Source organism: Pongo pygmaeus, chromosome 1, assembly GCF_028885625.2.
Source record: "Pongo pygmaeus isolate AG05252 chromosome 1, NHGRI_mPonPyg2-v2.0_pri, whole genome shotgun sequence".
NCBI lineage: Eukaryota > Metazoa > Chordata > Mammalia > Primates > Hominidae > Pongo > Pongo pygmaeus.
Genome location: NC_072373.2, coordinates 205,045,375 through 205,064,135, shown reverse-complemented (window position 1 = coordinate 205,064,135; position 18,761 = coordinate 205,045,375). Strand labels below are relative to the sequence as shown.

At 57.2% G+C, this 18,761-nt stretch overlaps 1 protein-coding gene across 2 annotated transcripts; it reads left to right on the top strand.

The window, feature by feature from the left end:
• The first annotated feature begins 714 nt into the window (after positions 1–714).
• SELENON (selenoprotein N) lies at positions 715–18,612 on the top strand. Of its 2 annotated transcripts, XM_054499775.2 has the most exons (13): positions 715–938; positions 1,568–1,685; positions 2,533–2,634; positions 5,624–5,757; positions 8,981–9,190; positions 9,427–9,551; positions 10,084–10,221; positions 11,853–11,934; positions 12,090–12,278; positions 13,052–13,157; positions 14,259–14,371; positions 14,456–14,557; positions 15,937–18,612. In XM_054499775.2, the coding sequence occupies exons 1-13, from the start codon at positions 756–758 to the stop codon at positions 16,105–16,107; spliced, it is 1,773 nt and encodes a 590-aa protein (XP_054355750.1). In that variant the 5' UTR covers positions 715–755; the 3' UTR covers positions 16,108–18,612. The 2 variants fall into 2 exon arrangements, with proteins under 2 accessions (XP_054355750.1, XP_054355739.1); XM_054499764.2 differs by lacking the exon at positions 2,533–2,634.
• The last annotated feature ends 149 nt before the right edge of the window (positions 18,613–18,761 follow it).

Genomic DNA, 18,761 nt, shown 5'->3' with positions numbered 1-18,761 from the left:
CATAGGGTGGGGGTTGGGGGGCTCTTTTAACTCCTTGGTGGAGATGAGGAAATTTGGGCCCAGGGAAATGCAGGTTCAGAGCTGCACCTGCTGCGCCTGGAACAAGGCCAATCCCCATAACCCATGCATCTGCGGAGGTGGCCCCCCAACTGCACATGAGGGGAACAGGGGCTGGGCTTTCTTTTTAATTTGTCTTGCTCTAGATATGACAGAGTAACTTTTAGAAAACTGGTGGTATAAGGATGGACGGATGCCCCTCAGCAGTCTCTGGCCTTGTGCACGGCTGCCAGCAGAGGAGGACACGAGGCCTCAGTGGCCCCCGACGCCCCTTCTCCAGGAGAGCACAAGGTGTGTGGCTTCTCCCCAGCCTCTGGCCCCAGCCCCTTCTTTGTCCCAGTCCCCAGTCTGGAATCGCTCTCTGGGCTGGGCCAGGCAAGTGGGCCGCAGAGGCCTGGCTTAGCTTTGGGAACGGAAGCACGGGAATGGGCGCGGAGAGGCAGGAAGCAGCCTGGGGAGGCTGGGGTGGCCGGGACTACGGACCCGACCGCATAGACGCGATCAGCCCCTCTTGGCGCTCCGGTGTAGCTGACCCCGTCCGGGGCGCTGGCCGGCCAGCGAAGCCGGGACCCAGCGACCCCGGCCCGGCCCCTGCGGCCGCCCCGCCCCGGCCGCCCCGCCCCGCCCCCGGCCCCGCCCCCGGCCCCGCCCCGCTCCTTCGCGTCCGGGGCCGCCGGCAGCCGCCGCCAGCCGCAGCCATGGGCCGGGCCCGGCCGGGCCAACGCGGGCCGCCCAGCCCCGGCCCCGCCGCGCAGCCTCCCGCACCACCGCGCCGCCGCGCCCGCTCACTGGCGCTGCTCGGAGCCCTGCTGGCCGCCGCCGCTGCCGCCGCCGTCCGGGTCTGCGCCCGCCACGCCGAGGCCCAGGCGGCCGCGCAGCAGGTCCGGGCCCGAGCTGGCCGGGGCGGGAGCGCGGGAGCGGGGACTGAAGGACCAAGCCTCGGCAGCAGGGGGGACATGGGCAGGGACGAGTCGGGGGAGGCGGGCGGCGGAGGGGGACCGGGCGGGAGGGAGCACGGGAAGGAGGGGACACGGGAGGCGGGTGGGGAGTGCCTGGGGCCGGGCTGATGGGGGGAAGGCGAACGGAGGCCAGTGTGAGGTTGGGACAGACTGGAGGGGTCTCTATCCAGAGGGGTGACCTGGACACAGTGAAGCTGGTTCCCGCAGAGTCTTAAAGGGGCACTGGGGAGCCCTGGGACAGTGAGGAGGGGACACAGGAGAGGACAGAAGGTGCAGGAGGAACAGGGCCAAGCAGCCAGGGCCAGGCCGAAGGCGAGGTGGGGACAAACTGGGAGGGGGCAGTCGGACCAGACAGTGGATGAGCAGGGACCAGGAGAGACTGGAGGCTCTGGGGCAGTTCAGAGGCAACATTTGCACAGATGGACCGGGAGGCACTGGGAGAACTCAGGAAGATGGTGGGAGAAGGGGCTCCAACCGGAAGCAACTGCCTGTTGGGGACCAGGAGACCAGGCCGCCAAATGGTGCCCAGCCCAGTCTCTCCTCCCAAGCAGGAACTGGCACTGAAGACCCTGGGGACAGATGGCCTTTTTCTCTTTTCCTCCTTGGACACTGACGGGGATATGTACATCAGCCCTGAGGAGTTCAAACCCATTGCTGAGAAGCTAACAGGTACCAGGAGAGGCTGGCGGCTGGGGAGGAGGGCGCCTTGGCCACGGTGTCTTCACTGAGCAGGAGTGGCTGTCTGGAGTGGAGGGAAGCTCGTGGGATCTCAGAGGCCCTGGACTCCTCCCAGCTCTGACACTTTGTAGCTGGTAGCTTGGGCGAGCTGCTCCAGCAACCCCTGAGCCTGTTTTTCTCAGACTTGTAAGCAATAATCCAGTTAACATTCTTTGGTCTGCGAGGTAGCTCACGCCTGTAATCCCAACACTTTGGGAGATGGAAGGATCGCTTGAGCCCAGGAGTTCAAGACCAGCCTGGTCAACATGGCAAAACCCCATCCCTACAAAAATACAAAAATTAGCCGGGTGTGGTGGTGTGCGCCTGTAGTCCCAGCTACTTGGGAGGCTGAGGTGGGAGGATCACTTGAGGCCATGAGGGAGAGGTTGCAGTGAGTTGACGTCACACCATTGCACTCCAGCCTGGGCGACACAGTGAGACCCTGTCTCAAAACAAACAAACAAAGCAAAACCAAAAAAACAAAAAAACCATTCCTTGGCCACCTCCTCTGTGCCAGGCATTTAAGTACTTCATGTGGGTTCTCTCTTTAAACCTCACAGTAGCCCTGGGAGATGGACACTGTCATGATCCCCATGTTTAATAGTCTAAGAGACTAAGGCACAGGCATGCTCCCCAGTTTCCCAAGCTAGAAAGGTGCGGAGCCAGGGCTAGAACTGGGGCCATCTGGCTCCAGGGTCCTGCACCAGCTCACAGGTTTCAGTAGAGAAAAGAAATGCACAGTGACGAATATGCAGTAGATTTCCAATAGACAGCAGCTATAACTTTTTTTTTGAGACAGGGTCTTGTTCTGTCACCCAGACTGGAGTGCAGTGGTGCAATCACAGCTCACTGCAGCCTCAACTTCCCTGGCTCAATTGATCCTCCTGCCTCAGCCCCCTGAGTAACTGGGACCACAGGCATGTGCTACCACGCCCAGCTGATTTTTCTATTTTTGTAGAGATGCAGTCTCACTACGTTGCCTAGGCTGGTCTCAAACTCCTGGGCTCAAACGATCCTCTTACCTTGGCCTCCCAAAGTGCTGGAATTACAGGTGTGAACCACTGCGCCCAGCCAGGAGCTATAACTATTATTACTAAATCTGAAACTTTGCTTAGGTGCTTTCAGATTCCTATTCCATTCTTTGTTGTTGTTGTTGTTGTTGAGATGGAGTCTTGCTCTGTCACCCAGACTGGAGTGCAGTGGCGCAATCAGCTCACTGCAACTTCTGCCTCCCTGGTTCAAGCAATTCCCCTGCCTCAGCCTCCCCAGGAGCTGGGATTACAGGCACTTACCACCACGCCGGGCTGATTTTGTATTTTTAGTAGAGACGGGGTTTTGCCATGTTAGCCAGGCTAGTCTCGAACTCCTGACCTCGAGTGATCTGCCCGCCTCAGCCTCCCAAAGTGCTGGGATTACAGGCGTGAGCCACTGTGCCCGGCCTCCTATTCCATTCTTGCTATCATTTTTGCCTAGTTCAGTCAGTGATTATTTATTTATTTATTTGGTTAAAGATGAGGGGCTGAAACATTCTAATGAATTATAAAATGCTTCTCTCGCTGCCCCACCACCACCCCAACCTCTGTGCCCATTTTCTTCCAACTTCTTGTGACATTTCTTGAACTTAGGATCTTGGGCACCTACTTATTAGCCAGATTGCCTGGTGTCAGTCAGTCCTCGATGGGAAAGGCAAGAGAGACATGCTGGCTGTTTTGGGTGCATAAGCTTCAAAGCACTGTCACGAGCCTGCTGTTTTTCAGGGGTGTATTGTGTAGGTTGGCTCCGTGCTGGCCCGGTGACCTGTGATCGCTGCTAGAGGAGGAAGGTTGGATGAAAAATGCTAATGAGCTGGAGTGGATGTGTATCAGTGTCTCTCGGTGGCAGGCAGTTCTGTCATGAAAGCAGATGGGCAGATAAACAGGTCGTCCCCTTGTGGCCTTGCCTGTACTTCTTATTTTGCATACACTTCAGAGCATTTGCACAGCCACCTCTTTGTCCTTTTTTGTGGCCAGAGTGAGAGTTCTCTCATAATGACATGTTAGCAAAGCTTGAGGTGCACTTTTAATTTTTTGCACAGAAATCTTTTTCTCCATCAGGGTGAAAGAATTCCCCCATTACCTCTAGGCTGTGAATGCAAAAATGGACCAAATTTTGAGAAATCAAAGGCGGGGGGGAATGAAATCCAAGCAGGAAATAGAGCCAACTACTTCTATTTAGTAGAGTTATGAGTGTGTTTAATTTTCTGCCTTATCCCTTAAAATTTTTACAAATTGCCTATAATGGGCAAATGTTACTCATAAGTCAGGAAATAAAACTTTTTATTAAAAAGCCAAAGGGCTGTAAAATGCTGAGTATTATTATTATTATTAATAACATTATTACCAACTCCATTTGACAAATGAGAAAGTAAAGGCTCAGAGAGGTGAAGTCCCTTCCCCAGATCATACAGCTAGGTGGTGGGGGAATCATTATTATTATTATTATTTTTTTAAGATGGAGTCTTGCTCTGTCACCCAGGCTGGAGTGCTCGGCTCACTGCAACCTCTGCCTCCCAGGTTCAAGCAATTCTCCTGTCTCAGCCTCCAGAGTAGCTGGGCTAGGATTATAGGTGTGCACCACCATGCCCAGCTAATTTTGGCATTTTTAGTAGAGACGGGGTTTCATCATGTTGGCCAAGCTGGTCTCAAACTCCTAACCTCAGGTGATCTGCCTGCTTTGGCTTCCCAAAGTGCTGGGATTACAGGCATGAGCTGCCTTGGGAATCATTGTTATTAATATTTATCTGTGATATCAGTAAAATAATTGAATAAGCAAGGCCGACTAATAACCCTGCATATTCCTGTTGCTCCCTTCTTCTTGGGTTTCTAGATTGCGTTTTGGAAAGTTTTACTGCATTGACTTACAAATACAGAAATAAGTGATTCTTCAGAATAGGGATTTGCATCAGGAGCAGCGGGGAGTGCTCATTAAAAGGGCAGATTCCAGACTCACCCCTGCAGATTCTGATTCAGTAGGTCTGAGGTGGGTTGTGAGCATCTGTAGTTTAAAGGCATCCTGGGTGATTTTGAGGACTTCTGGTTGAGAACTGCTTTAATGCATCATTCAGCCTGCTAGCCAGTCAGTCAGCAAATGCTAGGCATCATCTCTGTACCACTACCCTGCCTTGAGAGGGCAGACAGGGCAAGACCCACCCCCGCCCTCTGCTGGCTACACTTTGTTACTGGTGACTATATTACTCACCCCTTCTGAAATAGGCGTCATTTCTCCCTTAGTCCTTCAAAATGAATCCTTCTATACTGGGAAGGTTATAGACTTGCCCGATCTCTGAGCAGGAAAAGATCCAAGAAATCAAATCCAGCCACTGCCAGTCCAGCCCCTCCTACAGCTGGGGCAATGCCCCCCCCCCAAAAAAAAAGCAGGGGAAAGTGGGTCTCCTCACTCCCAAACCAGTGCTCTCCCTGTGACACCAAGGAGCCTGTTTCTGTGTCTTGCTTCATTCATTACTCCGGTTCCCTTGACTGAGTTCCTCTCAGTCCCAGAAGACCTAGAAAAGGGTCGTGGTTGGTCATGGGTTTCTAGTAAAACAGGCCTGGGTTTCAATCCCGATTCCCCCACCATCTAGCTATGTGACCTGGGGAAGTGACTTTACCTCTCTGAACCTTCACTTTCTCATTTGTCAAATGGAGTTGGTAATGTTATTATCTGCCTCCCTGGGCTATCCTGAAACTAAAATGCGATACACTGGTTGTTACTTTGGTGATTGTTAACTGTTAACACCCCAGTTACCCCCACCCCCTGCCTGGCTCCGTTAATCACCAGCTGGTGTGGATGATGAGGGAGAGGTGAGCCCTATAGCGTAAGGGCAGTGCCCCTCCGATGTCTGTGTCTCATAGGGTCAACTCCCGCGGCCAGCTACGAGGAGGAAGAGTTGCCCCCTGACCCTAGTGAGGAGACGCTCACCATAGAAGCCCGATTCCAGCCTCTGCTCCCGGAGACCATGACCAAGAGCAAAGATGGCTTCCTAGGGGTGAGTTGGGGACCACAGGCAGCGGGGTCATCTGTGTGCATCCTGAGGATGAGTTTCTGCTCCATTCATCCATCTTTCCTCTGCCCTCTGTGTGCCCACTGGAGCCAGGCCCCATGCCAGGCCCTGGAGGTCCATGTGGCAGTGATGTTGTCCCTGCTGTCCAGGCATACAGCCTGCTGGGGGAGCAGGAGAGAGAAGCATTAGCTTCTGCCCCAGACTGGGGAATCTGGGATGGCTTCCTAGAGGAAGTGACATCTGGTAGACTGCAGGATGAGGAGGGCTCAGCAGGGTGACTGAGCACAGGTTGCGGGGGTCTCGGAGGAAGCAGCAGTGCGGTAGAGACCCTGTTAGTGCAGCCGCCCCACATACTATGATGATTACTTCCCGCACATCCATCTCTTCCCCACAGCGCATAGCATGATGCCTGGCTCCTGATAGGTACTCTGTTGAACTCTGATGATCTAGACCTGAGGTTTGGTCCCCAGCAGAGGGCTGTGGGGTGGGGAGGGCACCTGAGAAGGTGGAGGTAGGAGGTGGACAGATGCTCTCCTTGCCAGCCCCTCCCCAACCCAAGGCCCTTTGGACAGGGTCCTGAGCGCATTGCAGGATGAAGCTGCCTCAGCCCCTGCCTGCCCTTTTGCACTCTCTCCCACTCTCTCCTCCCCCTGTGGGCTTCCTCTGTTCCAATCACACCAGACTTCCTTCCTTCCAAATCCCCAGGCTTTCTTCCAACTGGGATCCGTCTCACATGTGGTTCCCTCTGCCAGGAACACTGCCTCTCTGTGCCCAGCCCACACAGCCCGACCCAGCCTTTTCATCTCAGCCAATGCCACTTCAGCACCAACAGAGGCCTGAAGGCAGGAGTGCCAGGCTGGTCACCGAGGCCAGGCGGCGGGTGTATCTGGGCCCAGGGGGCATGCAGGACCCACACGGGGCATCCCAATCAGTGGGGCCAGGAGAGAAGGTGCCAGACCCCACCAAGGGCTTTGTTGCCTGCCTTTGGCCTTCATTCTGTGGCAGCTGAACACCGCACAGATTTTAAATAAGACACAGTCTCCTCATCAGACATGGGCGTTCCAGGCCGGGGACGGGGCATGTGTACAATGGGGAGAAATGGGAGGCAAGAAGACCAGTTCTGGAGGGGAGACGGAGAGGAGATGGAGAGTGAGGGCAGCCTGGAGGATGCTGGGGAAGGAAGGGCAGGGAGCGGCTCCTCATGGACAGTGGGTGGGCAGGAGTTGGATGACTCAGGCTTCTGGCTGGTGACCAGGGGCATGGTGGGCTGCTTGGGGACTGTAGGTGGGGAGGGAGTGGGGGGTAGAGAATGAGGTCAGTCTGCACATGTTGAAGTTGAGGTCCCCAGGGGATGTTGGATGTCTGCCGCCCAGCAGCAGCCCCTTGGCAGTGCCCAACTCTAGAGCCTGGCAGCCACATGGCAAAAGAAACTTGGGAATGACCTTGAGGCTGGCACCTGTGGCAGAATTGCCACCTGGCCCAGCCCAGGGAAGCAGTGCTGGGGAGCCCCTTTCTTTTTTTTTTTTTTTTTTTTTGAGACGGAGTCTTGCTCAATCGCCCAGGCTGGAGTGCAGTGGCGCGATCTCTGCTCACTGCAAGCTCCGCCTCCCGGGTTCACGCTATTCTCCTGCTTCAGCCTCCTAGTAGCTGGGACTACAGGCGCCCGCCACCACACCTGGCTAATTTCTTTGTATTTTTAGTAAAGACGGGGTTTCACCATGTTGACCAGGATGGTTTCGATCTCCTGACCTCGTGATCCACCTGCCTCGGCCTCCCAAATTACAGGCGTACAGGGATTATAGGGATAGAGGCCCGGCTGGGAGCCCCTTTCTTAACCTCATCGCTGCAGGTTCAGGGAGGGACAGAAATTCCAAGGAGGAGCTCACAGGGAAGGGCATTGCCCATTTTGGTTCCTGTTTACTTGCCATTTCCCACTATAAGCTCCAAGAAGACAGGGTGCACAGTGTACCCTGATAGAAACTTCCTATACAGTAGGTGCATAAAACATTTTGTGGAATGAACAAAGGAATAAACGTGTTCTTCTCAGCCAAGGAGACAGTGCAGCAGATAGGCAGAAGTCCAGGAAGTAGTCAAAACCGGTCTGACCTTCCACAAAAGGAGGTGGGGAACCCATCTCCATGGGTTTGGCAGTGATGGGCTGGTCTGAGCAGATCAGTCCCCACAGACAGCAAGAACTGGGGTGAGGCAGGAGCAGCACCCCTAGCCCTGGCCCCGGCCCCCGAGCAGAGCCCCACCAAGCCCAGCACCCATCGCTGGCAGGTCCCCTGCAGGGGGTGGCAAGCCTACAAGCAGGACCCAGGAAGGCAGGCTTGGCCTGGCCCCGCACAGCCAGCTCTGCCTTGAGAACCGCCTGTTAAATCTCTCTCCGTGGGAGCTCCCTGCACTGCTTTCCTCCCACCTCCCACCAAGCCTGAGCTCCTGCTGCCAGGGAGGTGGCGACAGGAGAGGGAATCTGCTGTTCTCCAAATGCTGACCGACGTGTAGACAGCTCTGTGGTCTCTGAGCGTCCTCTCCGAGCCATCAGCTTGTCAGACAGAGGCGAGGCAGGTCACTGATGAGGACTTGGGCTTAGGGAAGGCCTTTTGCCCAGGGTGGGGCAGGCTGTACTTAAGGCAGGGCCCTTCTGGGGGTGGCCTTCCTTCCCCTTCCCTGTGTTCTCATCCTGCTCTTGACCCTAGAGATTTCACCTCCAACATGACTGGCCACCGCCCTCATCGGACTTAGCTCCAAACCCAAACCCTGAGCTGGCCAGTGGGACATTAGTCCCTGGGAGGAGACTTGGAGAGGAGACTGGGGAGGGAGAGCAGGGCTGCTGGAGGGCCAGGGAAGCCAGGCAGGTGGTGGCACCCAAGGCTGGCCCACGGGCTTATGCATAGGATGGAGGTGGGACTATGTGAGGCACAGAGCCCCACCACCCACATTCCAACCCTGCCCTCCTCGAGCGAGCTGCTGTGGCCTGGGCTGTGCCTGGGTGGGCTGCAGAGGCACTGCAGCAGGGAGAGGGGCCTCTCTCTGGCGGGTTATTGCTAAGCTTGTGGCCGTGACCAGGGCAGGAACCTCCCTGGGGTCCATCTGCTCCCTTGGTGTGGGCTGGCTCGGGGCTTGAGGGAGACCTCCACCCACATGGTACAGGAGGCCCCGGAGTCATGTTCTCAGATTCCTGGAGCTTTGCTTTCCCCCGCCCCAGGTCTCCCACCTCGCCCTGTCTGGCCTCCGAAACTGGACAGCCGCGGCCTCACCAAGTGCAGTGTTTGCCGCCCGCCACTTCCAGCCCTTCCTTCCCCCGCCAGGCCAGGAGCTGGGCGAGCCCTGGTGGATCATCCCCAGTGAGCTGAGCGTGTTCACTGGCTACCTGTCCAACAACCGCTTCTATCCGCCACCGCCCAAGGGCAAGGAGGTGAGGACAGCTGGGGTGCGACCTGGGGCCCCTCCGCCCCAGGCTAGGAGCGGCCACCCCTCTGTCTGCGCCTGGACCCCAGTGCCAGGCCTGCCCCACCTGCTCTCCTGCCTCCCTCTGGACCTGCCCCCTCCCCGTGGGGCCCCTGTGCCTTCGGGTCTGGGCTGACTCTCACCCCAGCGGATCCAGGCCCAGTGGGACCCAGCAAGCCAGTACATGCCTCCCGCCGCCCCCAGGTCATCATCCACCGGCTCCTGAGCATGTTCCACCCTCGGCCCTTTGTGAAGACCCGCTTCGCCCCTCAGGGGGCCGTGGCCTGCCTGACTGCCATCAGCGACTTCTACTACACTGTGATGTTCCGGTGAGTGGGCCACACGGGCCGGCCTGGAGCTCCGGGGAGGCATGGATGGTACAGCGCCCAGAGGGGAGGGCCCGGCTTGAGCCCCCCAACTCCATCTCTCCTCCCCCTGCCGTCTCGGGCAAGCAGCTTTGGCTCTCTGAGCCTCAGTTTTCTCACTGGTGGATCGGGGTGCTGATGACTTCCTCGTAAGGCAAGTGAGGGTTCAGAAAGAAAAGCTGTGGAACTTGCTTGGCACGGGGCTGGTAGCCATGGTTGTACCATCCACACAGAAGCGGGAAGGACGCCCAGTCACACCTGCCCTCCAGAAGCTGTGGGGGCTGGGGGAGGGGGTCTAGGCAGGGCTTCCGGAGGAGGGGCATGTGACCCGGGCCTCGAAGGATGAGCAGCATTTGGAGGGCCTCGCTGCTGCCCCCTGGCCCATCCACCTCCACCCCCACACTCAGCCTCCTCTCCCTGATGATTCTGGCCAGGCTTCCCGGGCTCCTGGGGAGAAGGTGGGCAGCTCTGGTACAGCAGATCCCCTTCCCCACAGGATCCATGCCGAGTTCCAGCTCAGTGAGCCGCCCGACTTCCCCTTTTGGTTCTCCCCTGGTCAGTTCACCGGCCACATCATCCTCTCCAAAGACGCCACCCACATCCGCGACTTCCGGCTCTTCGTGCCCAACCACAGGTGGGAGCTTGACCCTGGCCCAGCCTTGGCTACCTCCTACAGCTTGTCCTGCTCCCCAGCTCCAGGAGCCTAGGGGCCTCTTCTGTCTCTGCCCCTTCCTTTGCTCCCCAGAGCCCATCTTGTGGGGCTGACGTGGCAGGAGGCGGCAAGAGGCAGGCAAGAGGATGAGCTGATCACCCACCAGCTCTTCCCAGGCACCTGTGGCCTGGCCCTCCACCTCTGTGCCTGGGACCCAGTGCGGCAGCCCGCAGACCCTTCCTGAAGCTGGGCCTCCCGCCCTCACACTGCTGACAGGCCCCAGGCAGAGCTGTAACCGCAGCCTGTGCGTGCCACCAAGGGGAAGGCCAGCAGCTAGGCAGGGACCCAGCTGTGGGGTCTAGGAAGGCTTCCCAGAAGAAAAAGGTCATCTCAGCAGAGATCAGGGCTCTGAGGGTTTTGCTAGGCAGAGGAACAGCACATCCAAAGGCCGAGGGCAGGCCCTCCACTGCTGCAGAGCCCCAAAGGGGCTTCCGGGATGGTGCTGCACCAGCCACCTGCCTGCCTCACCTCCTCAGGGCTGGCCACCTGTCAGCAGAGTAGAGGACCCAGGAGGCCCTGGCTTCAAGTTTGTCCAGATTCCTAACTGATAGCAAGTGGCCACTTAGTGGGCCTGAGTGACCGCTCTACAAGGATAAAACCTGGCTGGGAGCCACGAGGTCTGCAGTGAAGTCTCAGCTGTGGAACCCATTGGCCGTGTGGCTGTGGGCAAGGCCCTGGCCCTCTGTAGGCCTGTTTCCTCATCTGCCAGATGGGAGACTGACTCCTGGCCTATTTCACCCACAGGGCAGGCGTAAGAGGATGGTTGGGATAACATGGGAAGAGAAAATTGCCCCTAGGAGTGGGGGTGGCTTCCCTCCCTCCCCATAGTGGGCAGGGCAGGGGCTTCCCGGTCAAAGGGAAAAGGAAGAGGAGGGCACAAGCCCTCCATCCGCTCACCTAGGGCTGAGCACACCTGCCTCCATCCCGGGGTTGTTGAGGAGGGGGCCTGGACTGTATGGGACAGAAGGAGAGAGGCAGTGACCAGCTCCAGGAACAGCTTTTCCTGGGCTCATGTCTGAGGACCAGGCATCAGGGACTGCTGACCCCCGGGGGTACCTAGCTCTGCCCTCTGTGCCACCTGCTGCGGAGGTGGTGGTTTGTCAGTGCTGGGGCTCCCCCGTGCGGCGGATCTGCAGATTGCACTGCTCGACTCGGATTTCCTGCTGCCCACCAGAGGCCTGTGCAGGGACCACAGTGCTCATTTTCATTCCTGCCCCACCCTGTAACCCGCCGTGAGGCACTGGCCGTCTCTCTGCCTTGAAGGGTCCTGGAGAGTACATGGGCCATGGCTGTGCAGGCCCTTTGTGAATTGTGAGGGGCAGGGCCGGCAGACGGTGAAGTGGCTCCAGTGCCTTAGGAAGGGGCAGCCTGGTGGGGAAGAGGGCCAGGGCTCTGCAGCCGAATCCCAGTGGCTCTGAGAGCAGGCGTTCACCTTGAGAAGCCTCAGTGTTCTCATCTGGAAAATGGAGACAGTTGCAGGTATTATGTGAGATAAAGTGTGACACAGATAATGGGCTTTGATGATGGTGTCACTCTGCCCTGGCCATCCCCAGGTCTCTGAATGTGGACATGGAGTGGCTTTATGGAGCCAGTGAAAGCAGCAACATGGAGGTGGACATCGGCTACATACCCCAGGTGAGTGCACAGGAGGCTCCCATCCAGGTGGGCTCGGCTGCAGGGCCCCGCCCTTCCTCTGCAATGAGTGGAGCATCTTGGAGGGTCTCTGAGGGAGCCCCTGAGGATTCTTGCCCATCTCTGAGCCTTCCCCCCACCACTGACCTCTGGCCCAGATGGAGCTGGAGGCCACGGGCCCCTCAGTGCCCTCCGTGATCCTGGATGAGGATGGCAGCGTGATCAACAGCCACCTGCCCTCAGGGGAGCCCCTGCAGTTTGTGTTTGAGGAGATCAAGTGGCAGCAGGAGCTGAGCTGGGAGGAGGCTGCCCGGCGCCTGGAGGTGGCCATGTACCCTTTCAAGAAGGTGAGGCTGGGCAGAGGTGAAGGCCAGGGTCAGGCTGCATGGGCAGAGGCTGGGAGCTGTGGAGCAGCAGCTGGGCACAGGCGCTGGCATGTGTGCAGGGCTTGCTACTGAGGCTGTCTCACTGTTGGGCCCAGCGTGTGCCAGCGGGGCCTCCCCGCTGCCATTCAGAACTTGGAGGAAGAGGCCAGGTGCAATGGCTCATGCCTACAATCCAAAACTTTGGGAGGCTGAGGCAGAGAATCACTTGTGGCCAGGAGTTCAAGAGCAATCTGGGCAACATAGCGAGACCCCATATCTACAAAAAAATTTTTTTAATTACCTGGGGGTGGTGGTAGCACGCACCTGTAGTACCAAAGCTTTGGGGAGGCTGAGGCAGGAGGACTGTTTGAGCCCAGGAGTTCAAGACTGCAATGAGCTATGATTGTGCCACTGCACTCCAGCCTGGGCAACAGAGTAAGACTCCCATCTCAAAAAAAATAAGTAAATGAAAATAATAATAAATAGAACTTGGAGGAGACATCCATCCCCTGGCTCAGCAGCACCCCCTTCACACACATACAAACACACACACACACACACATATACAAACATACACAAACATATATACACATACAAATGTACATATACACAAACATACACACACACAAATATATATGCCTACACACAAATTCACACACACACACACACACTTGCACACACTACAGACTCACAGCCCCTGAGTGGAACCCTCGCTGCTTTGATGATGGCTTTGCTTTGTCTCGGTGTGGCCCCAGGTCTCCTACTTGCCGTTCACTGAGGCCTTCGACCGAGCCAAGGCTGAGAACAAGCTGGTGCACTCGATCCTGCTGTGGGGGGCCCTGGACGACCAGTCCTGCTGAGGTGAGGGGCCCAGCTGGATCTAGGGGGAGCAGTGGGAAAGTCCACACCTTGTGGGGTACCAGAGGCTCTGAGACCAATGGGACTCTCCTGTTGAGTCGTGAGGGCCTCGGGGACTGCCCATGGTAGGGGCGTGGGGTGAGGGCTTGGGGGTTTCTGTGCTGAGCCCAGAGGGAGCTACCAGATGCTGAAGAAAGGACCCTGGCAGACTGGGTTCAAACTCAGCCATTGTCAGCTTGGTAACCTTGACCAAGTGTCTTCCCCTCCCTGAGCCTCAGTTTTCTTAATAGTAAGAGGGGATAACACACTTACCTCTCAGAGCTGTGGACATGGAGGTGAAAGTGCCGCATACACTGTAAAGTGTTACATATGTGTAAGAGAAAATCGGGCCAGAGGCTGGGCTTCTGTTAATTGATTCAGGAAATTCACCAGAGGCCCCCTAGATGCAACGTTCTTTGAGTGTCTGGCAGTGGGCACAAAGATGAACAAAACAGTGCCCCGCCCTCACCCTGTCAACCATCAGTGCAGCAGTGGGCTGGGTGCTGGGGTCCCACAGTGAGGAAGTCAGAAGGGGTCCCTGCCCTCAAAGGGGGAGACAGTGCAAAGGCAGACACCAAATGAGTCAGTACAAGCACGGTGAGTGTTCTACAGGGGACAGTCCAGAGTGGCACCAGAGTGTATAACTGGCGGTCAGGGAAGGCTTTGTGAAGACAGTGATATTTACGCTGAGACTTTGAAGGATGAGTAGGAGTTTCTCAAGTGACCGGATGGAGTGTTCCAGGTAGAGGAACAGCCTGTGCGAAGGCCCTGGGACACAGAGCGTTCATTGGATTTAAGAAGCTGTCACTGTCTGCAAGTCCCCGGGGCCAGGTAGAACCCCTAACCCTAATCTCAGCCCAGGATGCTGGTATATTATTGATGTTAATTCCAACTGTCATTTATTCAGCGCCTACTCTGCCTCAGGCTCTTTTGAATCTGTTATTTCACCTGGGTGCAGAGACTGTCCTGCAGCCCGTGAGGTCTCCCCAAAGCAAGACTGCACCCCAGCAAGATGTGGGGGCGCCTCACCCTTCTGTCTTCCAGCTTTTTCCTCTTCCTGAACAGGTTCAGGGCGGACTCTCCGGGAGACTGTCCTGGAAAGTTCGCCCATCCTCACCCTGCTCAACGAGAGCTTCATCAGCACCTGGTCTCTGGTGAAGGAGCTGGAGGAGCTACAGGTGAGCAGGCAGGTGGGCAGAAACAGGAGTGTCCGGAACAGTGGTGGGGGCCGCGGCATCAGGAGTGTGCAACTGTCCCCGCAGAACAACCAGGAGAACCCGTCCCACCAGAAGCTGGCTGGCCTGCACCTGGAGAAGTACAGCTTCCCCGTGGAGATGATGATCTGCCTGCCCAATGGCACCGTGGTAGGCACCCCCACCCAGACCCCACAGGGCCCAGGCACCTTGGGGCCCAGGCAGCAACCCGCAGGAGGCGTGGATGTGCAGGCTTCATCAGGCTTCAGGTCTGGCCCTGCCACTTCCTGGCTGCAAAGCCTCAAGCTGGTCTCTTACCCAGTCTAAGCCTCCGTTGTCCCCATGTAGAAACAGGAATCGTGATGCAGGTGTTGGTCATCGGGGGCTGCACAGCAGTGAGCATAGTCCCGAGGCAGAGTCAGCGCCTCCCTAGAAATACGGCCTGGAAGGGAAGGCTCGCCTTGGACCATGGCAGCCAGTCCTGGGATGGAAGGGGAGGGAGGAGCCAGGCCTTGTGACAGAGAAGTCCAGGAGTGGGCCCTGAGCCAAGATTCAAGACCCCACCTCTCCCTAAGGGCCCCTTACCTAGCACTCAGCAAGTCTTCTCACTGGGGCCTCACAGCAGCTTTGGGAGATGGATGATCATGAATACCCGTTTTACAAACAAGGAAGGAGGCCCAGAAAAGTTCAGAGACTGGACAAATGTTGCAGTCAATTAAGTGCAGCTGGCTTTGAACCGAGGCCTGCCCTTGAGACTCAGATCTGCAGCTCTTCTGATCAAAGCGACCCCTCATCCTTTAAGTCCCAAGGCATGGTTAGTGTGGGACCCAGGGCTGTAGGAGGGGGCCAGCTTCCTCAGGATCTTAGGACGGGAGCAGTTCAGGAGCAGGGGCTGGCACAGGAGAGGTGTCCAGTGAGGGCTTGGTGCAAAGTAAAGGGCACCAGGCAGAAGGCATCTGCTGTCCCAGTCACAGGGTGATGAGATGGTGTCGGGGAACTGGATGAGGCTGGGCCTGGTTGGGAGAACCAGGCCTCCCATTCATATGAATGTTGATTGAATGCTGATTCATTCATTTGTTCATCTACTGGGCATCTACTCTGTGCCAGGCACAAAGATAAAGTCACGGCCCTGTGCTGAAGGAGCTCACTCTCTGGAGCGAGAGGCCAAAGGAGAGGCCCATTGAGTGTGAGGCTGCAGTGAGAGAAGGGAGCTCGGAGCTCAGGGTGGAGTCCGCGGTCACAGAACAGAGGAGAGAGGTCATTTCAGGGGGCGGGGGCAGAGGGCTAGTGGAAGAGGTGATGTTGGAAGGTGTTGGGTTTTCACCTGGTAGGCAAGGCAGGGAGGAGCCCCCTCCCCTCGTCAGACACAGGGTGATGAGATGGTGTCGGGTGCTGGCGAGGGCTTACGGCAGCACTGCCAGCCCACCACCCACCTCAGACAAGCACAGTCACGGCCTGATAGCATCCCTGCTTCTCCCCATAGAACAGAGGGCACAGGGAGCCTGGGGGCCCCCCTCCACCCCACCCGCCTCACCCGGCCCTTCTCCCAGGTCCACCACATCAATGCCAACTACTTCTTGGACATCACCTCCATGAAGCCCGAGGAAGTCGAGAGCAATCTCTTCAGCTTCTCATCCACCTTTGAAGACCCGTCCACGGCCACCTACATGCAGTTCCTGAAGGAGGGACTCCGGCGTGGCCTGCCCCTCCTCCAGCCCTAGAGTGCCTGCGGAGCAGAACGGGATCTGACGCACAGGCCCCCACGCCTCAGAGCCAGAGTGGTCCTCAGCCCATTTCAGACTGCAGATGCAGCCCACTCCCACCCCGCTCCTAGGCTGCCTTGGGGGGTACAAGATCCACTGAGGGTGGCCACCACAGCCTTGGCTCCATGGTGGCGGGTAGACAAGGGATGCCTGGGCTGACTGGGCAGAGGAACCTCTAGCTCTGACTGTTACTCGGCTCTCCCTACCCATTTGGCTCTGGAAGCTGCTTGGCCCCCCCAGATCAGGGCCTGGGTGAACTCCCTGGACTTTTCCCAGCCAGCCGCACAGTCTAGGCCCTTGTGGGGTGAAGAATGGAGGGAGGAGCAGGCTAGGAAGACGGGGCCACCACCCTCTCCTTGCTTTCAGCCCTTCCCACAGGAAACATCAAGAAGCCCCAGCCAGGAGGGGCCAGGCTGCCAAGGCGGCTCTCCTGTTTATGTAGAGCCTTCGTTCCTGGCCATACCCCAGACTGTCCTGTGCCTGATGTCCCCAGCTGGGGTCAGTCTCAGCAGGAGCCAGTCTTCTGGAGCCTCTGGGCAGAACCCCCCATCAGAGTGGAAATCAGATGGGACCCTCTGCGGCTTCCCTGACCACGCCACTGACCAGCTGTCTGGGGAAGTTTACTGTGAAGGGGTTTCTGCCTTTAGCAATGGGGTTCACTAAGGGGCTTCCTGAGGCCCAGGGCCAAGGCACTCCCACTGCCTACCTTAGCACAGGGTCTCCGCAGGACTGCGGGAGCCAGCACTCCTGCCGCCCCTCTTGCCCCTCAGACCTCGCATCCACAGAAGCACAACCCAGCCAAAGACCACAGCCTTCTCCAGAGCCGCCACTGTCCCGGCAACCAGGGGTGCCCCAGGCTAGCTCTTCTACCTCTGGGGCACCACGGACTCCCCTTGGCCACTCTTGGGACTTTGGTCCACGTTCTGAGCCACTGACCACGGCCAGTCTCTCTTTTTATATGTGCAGAAAAGTGTTTTTACACAAACTTTCTCATGGTTTGTAGGTATTTTTTTATAACCCCAGTGCTGAGGAGAAAGGAGGGGCAGTGGCTTCCCCGGCAGCAGCCCCATGATGGCTGAATCCGAAATCCTCGATGGGTCCAGCTTGATGTCTTTGCAGCTGCACCTATGGGAAGAAGTAGTCCTCTCTTCCTTCTCCTCTTCAGCTTTTTAAAAACAGTCCTCAGAGGATCCATGATCCCCAGCACTGTCCCATCCTCCATGCAGGCCCACAGGCATGCCTGCACTCTCTTTCATTAAGGCCTTGAAGTCAGGTTGCCACCTCCCCGGCCCCCAGTTCTCTCCCCACCCCCTCACCCCACCCGGGGCTTACTCAACCTGGCAGAGGAAAAAGGAAGGCAGACATCTCCGCAGCCACTCCTGGGCTTTCTATCTGCCGAGTTACCCCACTTGCCTTGGGCGTGTCCACTGAGCCTTCCCCAGCCAGTCTTGTTCTCAATTTTGTTTTGTTTTGAGACAGAGTCTTGCTCTGTCACCCAGGCTGGAGTGCTGTGGCGCGATCTTGGCTCACTGCAACCTCCACCTCCCGGGTTCAAGCAATTCTCTTGCCTCAGCCTCCCGAGTAGCTGGCATTACAGGTGCATGCTACCATGCCTGGCTAATTCTTGTATTTTTAGTAGAGATGGGGTTTCACCATGTTGGTCAGGCTGATCTGGAACTCCTGACCTCAGGTGATCCACCTGCCTCAACCTCCCAAAGTGCTGGGATTACAGGCGTGAGCAACTGTGCCCAGCCTTGTTCTTAATTTTGTATCATCCAATCATCGCTAATATTACATGCACCTTCTCACTTAATCCTCACGACAAGCCTGTGAGGCAGATGCTCATTGTTCCCATCTTGATGAAACTTGAGTCTCAGGGAAGTGAAGTGACTTGCCCAGGGTCACTCAGACAGGTAGAGTCGAGATTCAAACCCACATGTGGCTCCAAAGCCTGTGTCTGGATTTGGGGGTGTTTTTTGGCACGGCACCCTCGCATCTCTCCCTGCCTGTTTTCCCCAAAGTGGAAAGAAAGGACTTTCAAACCAGAGTGTCTCACTCCCCTCTGACCTCCAGACCAGAGCGGGCATGAGCCAGCCAGCTCAGCCAGGCTCCCTGTGTCCTGGGAGGAAGTGTCCCCATCCCCCATGCCCCTTATGGGGAGAGAGGGCGTCTGATGCTATCTCTGTCTCCCCCATCCTGTCAGGCACAGGTGGCGGGGGCAGCCCATGCAAGCCCTTCTCCCGCTGCTCTGGGAGGGCCAGTTCCACACTGAGCCAGCCTGGTCCCATGGAAAATGATGGCCTGGGCTTTCTGAGGCCTTATCTGATGCCTCTGCAGTTCCTGTCCCCCACCAGGCCTCGAGGCTCAGGGTGGGAGAGGGCCCCGGGCTGCCCTCCTGTCACTCCTCTGCCACTTCCCTCCCCTGTCCCCAACATGCCCTGTAATAAAATTAGAGAAGACTAACTAGAGTGGTTCTAAGTGCTTTTCCTTTGAGTGGCATGTTGCTCAGCTCTGTCCTTCCATGGGGTGGCTCCCTCCTGGGGCGGACTTGAGCTGGAATGCTTTCAGGGACTCTCTTACCTATCGAAGGCTTGAGTGACTTGCCCAAAATA